This window comes from Chlamydotis macqueenii, chromosome 4, assembly GCF_036417535.1.
Source record: "Chlamydotis macqueenii isolate bChlMac1 chromosome 4, bChlMac1.mat, whole genome shotgun sequence".
Lineage (NCBI taxonomy): Eukaryota > Metazoa > Chordata > Aves > Otidiformes > Otididae > Chlamydotis > Chlamydotis macqueenii.
The window spans coordinates 49018620-49034338 of record NC_141559.1 but is presented as its reverse complement, the minus strand read 5'-3'; the positions used below and the strand labels follow the sequence as shown (position 1 = coordinate 49034338).

Below are 15719 nucleotides of genomic sequence, written 5' to 3'. Positions count from 1 at the left end.
TTTGCAAAATTATATGTAAATGACCCCAGTTTTTACCATGGTGGCCCTCTGCTAATCCCACAGAGAAAATCTACTTAGTGAAGGAAAGTTTTGTTTAATTTGGTTAACAGGCACCAAAATGCTGCATATATTAATAATTTATACTTCCAGGCAAACGCTGTATCTTTAATGCTTTGGTGCCGAAGGGGGTTGACAAGAGCTTAATGCTCACGGAATAAAAGTTGTGGAGGATTTTTTCCGTGTTCTGCACCCAGCGCTGCTGAAAATGAGCATGGGCCGGGCCTTCTCAGCAGAGGCACCGGCCGTCCCGCCGCTGCTGCTGAACGCTTTCGGCTGAGCCCGCATCGCTCTGTGTGTACACTGAGCGAGGGAGAGGTTCCCGCTGGATTTACCGTCATCCTAACGGTGTCCTGAGGAAATTACGGATTCCCCCCCCCCCCCCCGGCTGACTCCGTGCGTTATCCTGCTTGTGACCTTTTCCCCGCTAATCAGAAACAGCAGCTTTTCCTGTATTTACAGGTTAAATGGAAGATACACATTCCACTTTTTTTTTTTACTCATTGTAATGAAGATCTTTTTGTCCGTCTCCGAATAAAGGGGTCGGGTTGGTTTACAAATTGCGGGTCAGCCCATTGCGTGACCCGGGCAAACAACCCTCCTCAAATCTCCTCCCAGCCTCCCCACCCAACTGGAATAAGTTAATTTACCCCTCTGGCACACCCCGGGGGGAGCCCTGCCCCTGCCGGAGCCTGCGGGGACACCCGGGGACCCTCGGTTCAGGTGGGACGGAAAGGGCCCCGTCAGGCCCGGCGGTTTGGGCAGATTTTATTTGGTTGCTTTTATTTGGAGCCGCTTTGCACCTCCGCAGCCGCCTCCTCCCCTCCCCACTCCATCCTGCACCTTCCCCCTTGTTCCCTCTCCTCGACGGGGCGCAGGGCAAAAAATCCACGGGGAATCCTGCCGGCCCGGCGCCCCGGGATCAAACCTCCCCAACCTTGCCCCACGGGCGCGCGCGGGAGGGCGGCACCCAAGGCACCCCCACCCTACGGGGGCATCCCCGGGGCCGCGTCTCTCCCCCAGCCCCCCCACATCCCCCTCCACGAGTGACAGCCTCGCACCGAGACCCGACGGCCGCGCCGCGCCCCTCGGCCGACCCCCGCGGACCGCGTTTCCTTCCTGGTTTTATGGGTTTGGGTTTTTTTGGTTTGTCTTTTTTTTCTTTTTTTTTTTTTTTCGTGCGTGGAGGGGACGGGGACGACACCGTCACCCGAGGAAGCTCCCTCCCGGAAACAAGAAGGGGCGGCGGGGATCAATATTTATTCCAAGGCATCGCTCGTACACGCTCCGCGCCCGAAGTGGGAAGGAGGGCGCGGAAGGTGGGGCACAGCCGGGACCCCGGGTGGGGGGACGGAGCCCGTCCCCGGGGTTTCCCCGCCCTTCGCGCATCTCCGTGCGTAACTCGCAGCGTCCGCGGTGATAAATAGGATTTTTACAGGCGGGGGTTGGGAGTCTCTATAGCATGGAGGGGTGCTGGCCCGGGGGCAGCCCGAAAGCATTGGGGTGGGAATGGCCGAGGAGGTTGAGGTAGTGGCGGTCCAGCCCCTGCACGGAGGAGAGGAAGGTGCTGCGCTGCTGCCCGGGGCCGGCCAGGGGCACGGCGGCGGCGTTGGGGAGGTGGTAGGGCAGGGAGGGGCTGCGGGCCGCCCCCGGCCAGGGAAAGGGTCCTCCCGGGGGGGGCTGGAGAGCGGCCTCGCCGGGGCTGGGGCCGTGCCCGGGGCAGTCGGGCCCAGTGTGCAGCTGGTAGGAAAAGTCCGGCTCCGGGAGGGAGCCCAGGGAGGTGAAGAGGGGCTCGGTGGCGAAGCGCGCCTTGGACTGGAGGAAGGCCAGGATGCGGGCGTACTTGGTGTCTTTGGTCTCCATCCTCTCCACCGTCGTCAGGTAGTGCACCAGGTTCTTCATGCACTCGTGGTAGCCGTAGTGGAAGTAGTTGGCGAACTCGGACAGCAGCTCTGCTGGAAAGGAAGGGGCAGGGGAGCCCGGCTCCTCAGGATCCGGTCGGGGGGCTGGGGGCCGCCCCCAAGCCGCAAGTGTTCGTGGAGGGGATGTCGCGCTCCCCCACCTACCCTTCTCCCGGCCGCGGGGGAAATCCGCCGAGTGCAGGGCCCGCAGGTACTGCACCGTCATCTCCAGGATCTCCGCTTTCTCCAGCTTCCCCGAGCTCTGCAACGGGCGGGGGAGAGGGGCTTCACCTCGCCCTTGCGGCTGCGCTGCGCTCTGCCGGGCCGCCCCCCGCCCCAAAACCACCCTCCTCCCCCAGACCCTGGTCGGTCGGGCCGCACCGGGGAGAGGAGCTCAGGGGCTGCCCCGACTCTGTCGCCTACCTGTTTGGCCAGAGCCATGGGCACCGTTTTCCCCAGCTCGGTGAGGCAGCGGTTGATGCGGTCCCTCCTCCGCTTCTCAATCACTTTGTGGGAAACCGGCGTCCTCTGCAACACAGACGGGGCGGGTTAGTTGGGAGGTGGCGGAGGGGGGGGGAACAGCCGGGTCCGGCCTCGCCAGGACAACTGCCCCCGGTCCCGACCCCTCTCCAGGGCAGCCGGTCCCGACCCCGTTCCGAGCAGCGGCGCCAGGCGCGACGCGGCAGCGGGAAGGATGCTCCGGTGACCGGTCCCCTCCGCGCCTTCCCGGGGACTCCCCGTCTGCGCGGGCAGGGCCGGCTTGTTTTGGGGCGGGGGGTGGTGGTTGTTTTTTTTTCTTGTTTCTTTTTTTTCCTTTTTTTTTTTTTTTTTTTTTTTGAGGGAGGGGACCGGGTCCTCCCCGACGTCCCGGCCGAACCGTGCGCGCAAAGCGGGAAGGGGGAACTCACCCTCCGCTCCTTGAGCTTGGAGGCCATGGTGGGCACTGCGTGCCCCCCGCTCTCTCCGAGCCCCTTATAAAGCCATCACTTCTTGGGGGGGAAGCCTGGGGGGCGGGGGGGGGGGCCTCCACGGGCCCGCTGATCCCATAGGATTAAGGGGGCGAGCGGCGCCGGGGGAAATGTATGCATTAAAGATCAGGGGGAGAGAGAGAGGGATGAGGGTTTGTGGTGTGGGTTTGTTGTGTTGGTTGTTTTTTTTTCTCTTTTCTTCGCTCTTCTTCCTTTTTCCCCCTCCCCACGCAGCCGGGGGCAGCCCAGCTGTGTCACCCCACGTGGACCTCGGGAACACACGTGACGGTCCCACAATAGCGGCGGGGATGGGGACGGGGATGCGGCGAGCGGGGCGCAGGGCGCGGTACCGCGCCCTGCGCCCCGCTCGCCGCATCCCCGTCCCCATCCCCGCCGCCCGCCTGCAAATCCCCGTCGTCCCCCTCCCCTTCCCCTCAGCCCCAGCGCTGACTGCATTTTAAAGCCTGTCCAGAGTCATTAAAGTAATTAAGTAAGCCCTTAATAGGCTGTTCCGCCCAGTTCAAGGGAGAACCCTTGGAGACGGAGTGGCCCCGTTTGTTCTCAGGCTTTTCTCACACGACTTGGTGACACGTCCATCTTTATAAGAGATGGCAGCGAGGCTTTTATTTTTCTTTTTTTTTCTTTTTTTTTCTTTTCTTTTTTTTTTTTTTTTGTTGTTTACACCGCTTTATGCGCCGAGGACACCCCGGCAGGTGTGGGACCGGGGGGCTGGCACACGATATCCCCCCCTCCCTCCCCTCCCTCACCCCCTTCTTCTTTTTTTTTTTTTTCTTTATTCCCCCCCCCCCCACCCCCGCCGGCCCAGGAGAAACTCTCGCCAGCCTTTGGCACACGACGCTCCGTTTTTTTTTCTTTCTTTTCTTTATTTTTTTTTGTGTGTGTGGTGTGCGCGGCTGTGCGTTGTTGTTTTACCCCCCTGCTCCCCCCCTCTCCTTTGGAGAGGCTCAATTTGTAGCCTATTATCCTATAGGAAAATGTCCCATTGAAAAGTATGAATAGTTTCATTGGGCCTAAATTTTAATAATGCGGGTCAAAGAAAAGAGGGGCAAATAAAGAGGGGATCGCAGCTGGTCCGAGAGTGCATTATTCGGTGTCACCTGCGAGCGGGGTCGCCGACAGACCCCCTATTCATTTGCCTAATTTTGGTCAATTTAACAAACTTCAGGAGAAATTATTGTGGCATTGTTAAGGAGGGTAAAGCTTTCTGATCGAATTAACAGCATGTTTTGATCCGGTAAATGTCATTAAAAAGAAAGAAACAATCGCGTTTAAAGGGGGGCTCCGAGCTGAACGCGCCAAGTGGAGACGCCGGAGCGCACAGCTCACAAAGGGAGCAAGTAACTGCCACAGGGGAACTTTTGTACGCTCACATTGCTGAGGTTTTTTACACAAAAAGGCATTATTTCATACTTGAATACGTCTAATCCAACAATTGTCTATTTTCTGCAAACATATTTTCACAGCATTGTTGGCTTTCCTCTCCGCCGCCCCTCCGCCCGCCCAGCCGCGCTCCTCGCCTGCCGAGCGCCGCACCCGGCCCCCGGCCCGCGCCGCCCCCCGCACCCCCCCACCCACCCCCAACCCCACCCCGGGGCCGCCCCGGGGGGGCCACCCGCCTCCGCCGCCCTCCCCGCTTCCCCCTTCCCCCAGCAGCGGGCCGGCGGCCCGGGCCCCCCCCTGCCCTCTCCACGGCCGGCGGTGCGCCTCCGGGGCCGGCAACGGGCCGCCCGCACCCCCCCGCCTCCCGCCGCCGTTCCAGGCCCCGCCACCGCGCCCACGAGGGTGTGTGGCGGGGGGGAAACCCGGAGGGGGCTCGGTGGGGGTGCCCGGTGCCCCCCGGCCGAGCCGCGGGCAGCGCGGTGGGAAGAGCGCCGGTGCCGGCGCGGGGAAGCGGCTTCTCAGGCAGCGCCGCGTCTCCCCCGCACCCCCCCTGCCGTGCCCCCCGTGTTTCCACCCGTTCCCCCTTCGCCGTTTAAAATGGGAGAACCGCCCGCACCCCGTCCACGGGGCGGGGGGCACCGCCGCCCTCTGCCACCTCCCCTCCCCAAAGGCGGCCAGGGCAGGGGCGCGGTGCCGGCCCTCGCCCCGCCACCGCCGCCCCCGGCCCCGCTCCCGGGCTGTCCCGCCGCCGGCCCGCGCTGTCCCGGGGGCGCGGAGCAGCTCGGCGGGAGGAGGCGGCGGCGGTGGCTCCGGGGCGCATCCGCCCCTGCGTGCGGTGCTGCCGGCCGGGTTATTCTTCCGGGAGCCTTGTAGGTTTCGGTATATTCACTGGGGTACAATGGGATTAAACACGAACCGTTATCATCCAAATTAACTAAACTCTGAATAGCGAACGCGGGGGCTTTTATTTTGGGGTTTGGGTTTTTTTTTTGTTTTGTTTTTGTTTGGTTTTTTTTTTTCTCCTCCTCCTCCTTTGCTCCGCTGGCGAGGATGGAGTTGATCCTCTTACCCTCTGTGTTAACCGCCAGCTGCGGGCACCTGCGAGGCAAAAGTTTTTACACGCGGGGAGCTGTTTATGTTCTCGCCGGTCGCTCCCGCGTTGCCTCCCCCCGCGGACCGGGAGAGCGGCGGGGCGCGGACGCGGGGCTGGCCAGGGGCCGAGGCGCGTCCCCGCCGCCCCCGGTACGCGCGCAGCGGGGACGGGGACGCCCCGGGGCCGCAGGGCGGGGAGGGGAGAGGCTGCGCCACGGTCCCCTTCTCGTTCCCCATACCCCCGGCCCGGCCCCGCCGTGCGCGCGGCTGCTGCGGGAGCGGTGGGCGGTCGCCTCTGGGTGAGGGGCTTGGAATAGGAGTTTCCAGTCTTCATAGCTCCTGACGCTCTCTGCCTCCAGGTACGGGGCTGCTTGGTCATCGTCTTGTCCCCCAGCTGCAGAGGTACCTCTTGCCCGGGTGTTTCTGTCGCTTCCAGCTGCGGTCTGCCTCCATGTCTTCTTTCGTGGTCCCAGCGGAAGGACCACACCACCCTCCTCTACTTTGCTCACCTGCTGGGGTGGTAACACGACAGGACTTACCCATCTCCATCCCGAGGCGGTCCTTCCCAGAACAAACCCCACTTGTAGCCGTGCCTCTCTGGTATGGCTGAGATGATTGCAAGGTGCTCTCCTCAAAAGCCCTCAGTGCTCTAGGGAGTGCTTCTGTAGACCGTGTCCTTCTCATGATGTGAGGGACAGCAACGACTATAAGCTCAAATTTGATCCTAAAAACTCTAAAACTTTGATCTTCATTTTAGGAAGTTGTCAAGTACCTCTTGGTGCTTGTGGTGGCAGACAGGGTTCCAGATCAATGGTGCTCCTGAGCACTGCAACGTGCTCGTCATGTTCCACCCTTGAGGAGGCACATTTCATTGTGAGTGTACTTCGTACGGTTGTTTCGATATAACACGTTGTTCTTCAAGGTTAAATGTAAATGTGAAAACTGATCTGGTTCACTTTTGGATTCCTCTGGTTTGTATGAATGCCAGCTAAAAGATTGTTATAGTGACTCACTTTCCATGATTTTACACCTTTTACACCAGTTGCAGTAGTTTGAACACGTGGTGCCAGCTGCAGTCTGTGCGTCAGCCTCAGCATCGTTACTCTGCAGATGACTGTGGCAGCAGGAGGGGAAGGTTAAAAATGGGACACCTGGAAAAGGTCTCACTTTATTTAAGGACTTAACGGAAGTTTCAGTGGATGCGCAGAATGCCTCAGAAAGCACAAACCCACCCATTTGGGAGTCATTCTTTCTCTTATGTTCTTGTAATTTGTGGTATCTCCTGGTTTTTTTTTTTTTTTGTCAGACATAAAATTTCAGGCTTATATGTAGTGTAGCTAATACATACAGAATTGTGTAGGAAAAAATGCTTCACTAATTAAAACCAGGTGTAGTTCTATCTGTTATACCCATTTACAGAAGCTGATTTACATCAAGAAGACTTAACACAGCTTTTACCTGTCAACTGTTGGCATATATATGGCACAACTTGAGACCGTGTGCTGGGTGTTTGTATAAGGCCAGTCGCCCAAAGCGGTGGAGAGATGTTTCCAGTTTTCCTGATGACAGCTGTCTTCTCAGCCACGTCACCGCTGAGACAGGATGCGTTGCTCTTGAAATGATAGCCCGTCAAAATGAGAACTGAGTGCTAAAATGGATTTCAGTGGAATTTAGGTAGTCTTGAATCTTTGATGAGTTATACCTTAGATTGCTTGTGGTTGAAGTGACCTAAATAGCTAGACTTAGTGGATGCCTGGTGTCAAGAAAGGGTAAAGATTTGGTTCAAAAAGTACAACGGCGCTCTCTGCAAGGACACCTATAATGCTGATAAAATGTCTACCCCCTCGTCTCCACTCAGTAGAAACTAAGAACTAAAAAAAAGTAAAAACTAAAAAAGTAATAATAATAAAAAAGTGAAATATAAAAAAAAGATTAAAACTTTCCCTCAGCATGGCTTCACAGGAGGGAAGTCGTGCTTGGTCCACTTCTATGATGAAGTGACTGGCTTGGTGGATGAGGGAAGAGCAGTCTACGTGGCTTTTGACATTCTCTCTGGTAACATCCTTGTAGAGGAGCCGATGACAGTGAGGTGGATTGGAAACTGGCTGAATTGCCAGGCTTAGGCAGGGATGATCAGTGGCATGAAGTCTAGTGTCCCGTAACTACTGGTATACCCCGAGGGTCAATACTGGGTCCCAGTCCCATTTAACATCTTCATCATTTCTGTCTAAAATGGAAAAAAAACCTTTTCTGCTGTGACAGTCGTTAATCACTGGAACAAGTTGGCCGGGGAGGTTGTGGGGTCTCCCTCCTTTGAGATATTCCAAGGTGTCTGGACATGGTCCTGGGCAACTGGCTCTAGGTGGCCCTGCTTGAGCAGGGGCGGTGGACCAGACAACCTCTGGGGATGCCAGCCACCCTCAGCCATCCCGCGATTCTGTAATTCTGTGAGCTGCCTGTGATAACATTTAGTCCTGAGGTAATTCAGTCCCAGCTTGGTTTGGCATAAAAGAAATATATATATATATTTTTTTAAGTTAGAGAGCAGGTTCAGCTCTTTTACTCTGTTCTCCATAGGAGGTGATTCGTTTAAATTCCAGGCTTCCACACCTGTGTCAAGCAGCATAAAGGGGAGGGAAGCCTAGCCTTTTTGTGATTGTACTTCACCACGTGTTGCATTGTAACTCAATTCATTAAAGACTCGTTAACAGCCATTATACTTATGACTGCTTTGTAAACAATGCTAATTCAATAGGACTTCAGAGCCTAATTCCCTCTAGAGTCCTTTGTAACTCCTAGCCATGACTTTCTTTCTAGCTCAAGTGGAAAAGGGGACCCCCATGAGAGATTTGTGGACTCTGCAAAGCCTGCTCATTTAGCAGCACCATAGTTCAAGCATCTTATTATTATGAACCCTCAGTACTGAGCTTATTGCGTGGACTGGGAGCTTAAAGGACTTCTTTTCAGCCAAGCTATAACCTTTGGGTCAGTCCAGCTTTGCTCTGATTTCCCAGAGACCGAGTGGACCAAACACTACTCCATGTTGCATTTGCTTCCAGAGAATTATTTCTGAAATGTGCCCTTGTTGCTAACTCTGAGAGATTTAGGATGTTGGGGCTGCACTATGGACAGGCTCTGCCTGGCCATTTTAAGTTTAAATGTTGGGCTTGTAACAGTCATGGCACAAACATGGAAGTGTCTAGATGATGGCAACTGTCCCTCCATTTCCCTTCCTCTGCAGAAGCAGCGAGGTGGTATCGGTGGGCTTGCACATTACACTGATGGTTGGCTTTGGTGAGGTTTATCCAGTGTCAGCTTATGGCAAGCAGGATAAACATAAGATCTCCAAGACTTTGCAAAGGCAGCATATGTCAAGTTTATACAGTAAAACAAAAAAAAAAGATAAAGGGACTGATGCCTCAGGGTTCCCGCAGAGTCTGTTGTGTCTTCTAGGCGAGGACCGCAGCCCCATCCAGTTGCCTTTTGCAGCTCCGTTGTTGCTGGCTGGTGGGGTGGCCTTCCTGCTGGCTCTTTTTCTTGGATGCTGAGCAGTCCTTGTTGCTGCAGGCTGAGTCACCGCACGTTCCTCTGCATCCTGTAGTAGCTTTGAGTAATCTCGTGTCTTGCGTGCCTCGTTTATTCAAAGAGAGAAGTGATGGATACAACCAGAAAGGGAGGTCTGGGGCGTGCAGCTGAGAGGCACTGTTCTGCTCGCTGCTGGGAAGAGGTGTGTTACAGGAGCTAAAGGCTTTCCATTACTGGCTGAGGTTTTGTTCTGGAAAAGTCCTGCCTTTCTGGCTGAGCACTGAAAAGTGTCCTGCTTCTGGAAAGCTTAGGTTGTCCTTCTTCAAGTTCTTTGTCTTTGAACACTGTTTGTGAACTTGTGGCCCAAAGGCAATCCCAGAGGTTAGGATAACATGTGAAGATCCCACAAATTCCTCAGAAGAAATTAGATTGCATGTCCTGGTTTTAAAATAATAACTTCTTGCATATGTACATCTTTGGGGACAGCAAGGCGAGACCTCTTCTGCTACACAGGAGAAACATGACTATGAAATAAAAAGACCACCTTTAAAAGCTGTTGAAGTATTTTGGGTAAGCATTAACCCCTGCTCGCCCTGTTCTTTGATTCTTTCCTAGTGCACCACTGTCTAATGTCAGAGAAAGGGTAACGGAGCTCTGGGCCAACCTCACAGGGTCCCCACTCACAGGGCCGTTCCTTTGCCAAAAGTGGGTAGATCTGACATAGGGGCATCAGATAGTGACCAAATATTTATCCGATAAATCCGCATTTACGGGTAAAGTTAAGGGTATATTGAAACCCCAGCATTCATGAGCCATGAGCCAAACCCCAAAAACGTTAAGATAAGTGAAAAGTCAGGAGCTTAAAATTGTCAGCAATAATAAGAAGCTATCAGAAGGTGTGTTGTTTCTGTGATTTTCTGTTGTTGGTTTTCCTTCTCCAGCCTTTATGGCTCAGGTTTTCAAGCATTCTTCATAATTGTTAGAATAGAAAACTAATTTTTATGAAATCTTTGGATCTTATAGCAGAAGTATAAACCACCAAATACCATCAGAACTGCTAAGGGAAAACAGGATGTTTTTAGGAACACTAGAAAGGGTGTCTGTGCTAGATACAGTGCCACCACTTTTAATTTCATCTGGCTCATTTTTGAAATTAACTATACCAGGCCGCGAAGAAGTACGCGTGTCCCCTCTGGCCTTAATGCCGTGTGTGTCCCCACGGACCATTTGATGGAAGGTTACTCTACGTGCCGTTAGAGTGTGCAGCCCTCTCATGCGTGGTCTCAGGGTCCATTCTTCCATCACATTTGTACCCCACTCCCTTGATGGCACGGATAGAAGTGTGGCTGGGCACCCAGCCTGTCCTGAAGCTTCGGATGTTAGCTACTGCTTTTTCTAATAGATAGTGGTTTGGGATGGGGTAGGGAAAATGAAGCAGAATGTGTCTGTGCCAGAAAGGATCGCTGGGAAGGGTCTGTCAGTGCCAAGCACTGGAATCACATACTCCGTTTGACCGACCTGGCATCGTTTTGCTGAAGCAATTACATATCTGGCCTTGACCTATAAAGACCAATTTCTGCACCGTTACGTTATATACGTGTATGAAGATTGATATAAAATGCAGATGGGAGTGGCATAGCCGTGCCCCATGGCACATGTGACTGACAAGATAGGAGGGAGCGGAGCGTTAGTGCCACGGTTTGTTCCTGGTATTTGTAAGGTGGAAGCACCCCGATTCTTCCACAGCCTGTCTCTGGTGCTAAAGATGGGCCCCAGTAGATGAAGAAGCAGCATTGCCTGTATTTCTTGCCACCAGGAACTTTTAAAAGGCAGCTTAATGTCGAGGAGTGTTAGCACTCATGGCAAACAGGGGGAAGGGGGTTTCTTTTCCACCTTCCAACACGAGCCCCTTCCCTGCGGAGGCTGCTGGGCCCTATCGTGGTGTTTAAGGCTTCAAGGCTTCGTGGGAAACTCCGGGGAGATTAGGGGTTGGCTGGTGCCCTCTAGTGATCTTCACCACGGGCCAAGGTTTCCAACTCGCCGCCTATTTTTTTTTCTAATCAAGTAGCGAAAAATTAACGGTGTGTGTGATCAGATGAATTAAATTCTGTGTTGTCAAACAGTGCCTGATGCAGGAGGTCTCAAGATTTACACCAAGTGACAGTATGAACTGTCCTTGCTGTGGACACCAGCTGATATATCCCTAAAAATACAGTTCAGGCAATCCAAGCATGTCATGTTTATGTCATCTCCCGAGTTAGTTCTTTCCCAGTTCTTTACAAAATAATAGACCTTGCTTTGAATAAGCTTATTGGAAGTTACATTACTTAAATACATATTTTGCTACATTTTAAAGATATAGCCTTTTAATAAGAAGCAAGTTGCCCTCCTTTCACAACTACTGGGGAGCATTGCAGCATATGAATAATTGAGAAACAGAGCATTGGTTTCAAAATAATGATTTAGTTGAGAATTTGTCAGTAGCACTAGAGATCTCGCTCAATTTTTTCTTCTCTTTCCCTGTGCTAAAATGCATAAGTACCTGCTAGTTAAGAAGTGGGATGTGTGCTTTTCCACTCAAGGTAACGATTCAAAATGCCACATCCCGTGGCTTAAGTTCCCATCGAGTTTTACCGAACGCAAGCGCTGTCTGAGCAGAGGTCTGCTGTTGGCATTAGAGGGCAGTCGTGAGGGTTTATTTGACTTTTTGTGTGTCAGGCTGGCTTGGATCTAATTTAAAGCAGGCTAGGAAAGGCTATTTTTACTCTATTACCGAGGCAAAATGCAATAGAGTCAATTAAGAAAAACTGCCTCATTAAGCCTAGCGCCTAGCTGCGTTGCTTATCAGCGAACATCAGCGACCGTGGGTTAGGGAGGGCTGAGTTGTTCTGCGGGCAGAACGGCTGTGACAAGGAGATTCTCAAAGCAACAAGTGTGTTGATCTCACTGGCCTACAAAATAAGGACACAAGGAAAGAGGGTCACCTTTACTTTTATCCTGGAAGACTAATCGAGTGGTTAACTGCTTTGATTTGTTTTCAGCATCACAGCTTAGTAAAACGAATGCACTTAAATTCTCTCTGGAGTCACACAGACCACTCTAGGTTTTGATTCAGGGACACGAGAGCATCACACATACAAACAGTGCAGCTTGTTTGCTCTGTCACACCTTTTGTGCTCTTGCTTCTAGGCCAATGAACACTGCTTACCAACCTCTTTAAGAACAATGTCTTCGTATTTCATCACTTTTCCATCAGAATTATGTAGGGCAAAGGTTACAGAAGTTCTTGGTGTTTGCCATATGATGTAGGAGGAAACGAGCAGCAGCAAGTAGTCTCTTGTGTAATCTACTGATTATTTTCAGAGACATGTTTGGGTAATAAAATATTTGCTTTATCTACTAAGCAGAGTGCTTCCTATAGAGTAAAAATTTCCTGCGTAAAAAAAATATATTTGAGACAACTTTATAAAATCAAACCTTAGAAAGGCAGGAGGATAATTTGCATAGCCCAGGTTTATATGACTTACAAAGAAACATTCTGGAGCAAACAATTTTTTTCCTGAACATGAGATTGTCGGAGGATAATGATTCACCATTCAGCTGAGGGAAGGGGAAGAGGTAAAAAATACGGGTGGAAAAAAATTGTGACCTAGGGGAGAGCATGTTTCAGATCCTGAATCACTTCTATGTAAGCCATGCTGACAGCTACTCTGTTTTTCTTTTCAGGATTGTTCCAAATTCAACATCACTTGCCTTGAAATGATCTTGAAAGGTCCTAAAAATAGCTTAGTACTGGAGATGCCAATTTTTCCAGTAATTTCCCTCAGATGTCAGCAAAATCACTGGCTATGAGAAACAGTGCTCTACCCTCATCTCCACGGGAAGATGATGTTTGCCGGCTGCAGTACAGTACTTTAGAAAGCTGCATCCTCTCAATTTCTATAATTTTCAGTGTGTTCTAGATATCTTTGAAGATAACCCCATTTATGGCTGGCAACTGCAGAGGTAGGAAGGTCTCAGGTCCCCTAATCTGACAGTCAGGCCATTCAAAAAGGTGAGCAGGGATTTCGCCAAGTGCTGTGCAAACAGAGCAGATTTTTCCAGGTAACAGGGCAAAGCAGCAACTTTAGGGTCACTTCAGGATCCCTATAATCTGTCTAAACCTGAGTCAGGCTGTTTTTCCCACCTTGATCTTCTGACAGCCTCCTTCCCCCCTGCTGCTGCATAGATCTGTGTAGAAGAAACCTGATAAGAGCTTTTCCCGCTCTTATCAGAGTCATACTGATTCCAGCAAAAGCCAGGAATCTGGAAAGACCTGATTTCCACTAAAATCAGCCTACGGCAATGCCTGTTGATACTAGAGAGGAATCTCTTGGGGATCTTTAGGAGTGCAGCATTTGAAATGTGAATATCCTGGTCGCCTTGGACAAAGAGCTGCTCCAGATGCATCAGTCAGCCTGCAGGATGCCTGACAGCTCTGATAGCAACTGGAAAGTCCAAGGAGAATTGTCCCAAATCCTTGGAAACTTAATAAATGGTAGCTAAATGAAGCAACAGATTCTGCTGCTGCCTGGGCACATCCCATGCTGTCATTTCTGTGGAGGCACTTGCAGATGTTTGGCAAACAAGTCAAAGGTACAGGACCAGCGTACTGCGCTGAAAACCACACAGTGTAAGGAGAGAAAAAGTTCATCACAGGGAATGGTGTCTTAGCAGCTTTCTGCAGTGTTATGACTGGCCTCTTCCTCCCTTTGGAGACTGTGGTCTGTACAGCCCCATGTTTCTTCAGGCTGTCTTCAGATGGTCTTCCCTCTGCCCTGCTTCTGGTTGCAAGTGTGCACTGCTTGGAAGAGGGCACCTTATCATAATGAACAAGTGGTAAAAATTAATTGAATTTTGTCCTCACACCTGGATTGTCCCAAGTTATCCGTTCCTCCTGGTTTGACAACTGGCAATCCTGCCTAAAGAAACCGGGTGAGGAAGGAGTCCTGTCATGCCAGATCTGACTTACGGGGCTGGGCTGGGTTGCACAAGCTCCCACTCCGCCGGGAAGGGCAATGGGAGCTGCTGGCAACTCACCACAGGCTCCTCTGCTCAGATGGTTGAATAACAAGGGAGAAGGGTGATGAGAGATAAAAACTAAAGCTGAGAGAGTAACTGGTGTTTAAACAGTGAAAGTTTTTCTCTTGTGCCTGCTGCACACAGGGCTTCATGGCAGCCGTTTGTATGTAAACAGTGAGCTTGCCAGTCTGCCGGGGAAGTACCAGCTGCTCTTAGCACCGATTCCCAATCTGAGCACCAAGCTCTGATCTAAGCTTCTCTTAGCACCGATTCCCAATCTGAGGAAACTGCCAAAACACTGCAGATCAGCAGAGAGGAACTGTTGCATTTTATTAACACAGTATCCAAGGAAATGTTGAAAATCATTTTACACTGATGGAGTAAATCATGTTTAGCACCGTTTACAGGCACATAGGATACCCAGTGGCACTTGTAAAAGGGTAATAGGTAGAGTGGGAAGGGAAGATCATCAAGTTTCCCAAGAAGACTATTTTCCCAGAATCTTCCTATCATTTTCCATTCCCTTTCTGTCCTTTTGTGCTTTGGAATCCTTCCTTTCTCTCCTTCATCCTCTTACCTGTGGCTGGGATGTACAGTCTTCTGCTTATTGCTGTTTCCTCTCGCTAGTGTTTTCATGGAAGTGGAAGTCACAACCTCCCCTATTTGTGTTGGACCTGTGATTGAAAACCTATAGCAAACATGTATTTGCTTGACAATTAGGGATGCAGACTGTCCAAATTTGGTATTGTAGAATCATAGAATGGTTTGGGTCTGAAGGGACCTTAAAGATCACCTAGTTCCAACCCCCCTACCATGGGCAGGGACATCTTCCACCAGACCAGGTTGCTCAAAACCCCATCCAACCTGGCCTTGAACACTTTAAGGGATGGGGCATCCACAGCTTCTCTGGGCAACCTCTTCCGGTGCCCCACCACCTTCATAGTGAATAATTTCTTCCTTATGTCTAATCTAAACCTACCCTCTGGTTTTGTAAAACCTTGCATTTTAAGTTCTGTTACTGGGATCCTCACTTAACCTTGGCCTGTGGATAGGATATCCATAGGAAATATCCTTGCATATTTTCCTTTTTTAATATGATAAACACAAATTCCAGCTTTTAATTACACATATACAGACTAAATTTGCTGACCAAATCATTTTGCTACTGATGTCGGCACTGGAGCCTTTAGGTGTATTTTGATTGTGGTCAAGAGAAGTTCTTTACTGTGATCAGCCACATCAGCCATTTAAAACACACATACTGGGTACCTTTCCAGAAGTACAGACTGATTCAATACACATCATGCACTCATTTTTATTGGTGGGGGCCACCCTGGCATTGTTTTTTTTTTTCAGGCAGGGCTTGTGGTTCCTTATTTATGGTCTTTATTACTCTTTCTGCGTGAGCTGGTATTGCTGCTGCTTGCCTGTCTTTGGGCACTGATCAAACCATTCCCAGTCTCTTGCAGAGGTGGACTTAGGAATCGCCCCAGTCACAGTGTTCACTTTTATGATGTAAATGTGTGTGGGGATTATTATTATATGACTACTTTAGACTTTCTCAGTGTGGGGATGTTGCCTGGGTGCCCCTCTCCTCTCTGCAGAGGAGAACTCAGGCTTGGCAGCCGATACCACAGCTGTGATTTTGGCGCTGCACGGTGCAGGGCAACAAGCAGGAGGAGGAAAGGGGCCATGGCTACTGTCATTCTTGGTC

General features: G+C 51.3%; 1 protein-coding gene across 1 annotated transcript; it reads right to left on the bottom strand.

Annotated features, from left to right (window-relative positions):
- Positions 1-1301: 1301 nt before the first annotated feature.
- Positions 1302-2673, bottom strand: HELT (helt bHLH transcription factor). Its single transcript, XM_086747260.1, has 4 exons — positions 2608-2673; positions 2382-2486; positions 2124-2220; positions 1302-2012 (listed from the first exon to the last, which is right to left on the bottom strand). The coding sequence occupies exons 2-4, from the start codon at positions 2397-2399 to the stop codon at positions 1513-1515; spliced, it is 615 nt and encodes a 204-aa protein (XP_086603386.1). The 5' UTR covers positions 2400-2486; positions 2608-2673; the 3' UTR covers positions 1302-1512.
- Between the last annotated feature and the right edge of the window lie 13046 nt (positions 2674-15719).

Coding starts and splice junctions, on each gene's coding strand:
- HELT (XM_086747260.1), bottom strand. Junction 2,013..2,123: donor CCCCCGCGGCCGGGAGAAGG/GTAGGTGGGGGA, acceptor CTTCCTTTCCAG/CAGAGCTGCTGTCCGAGTTC.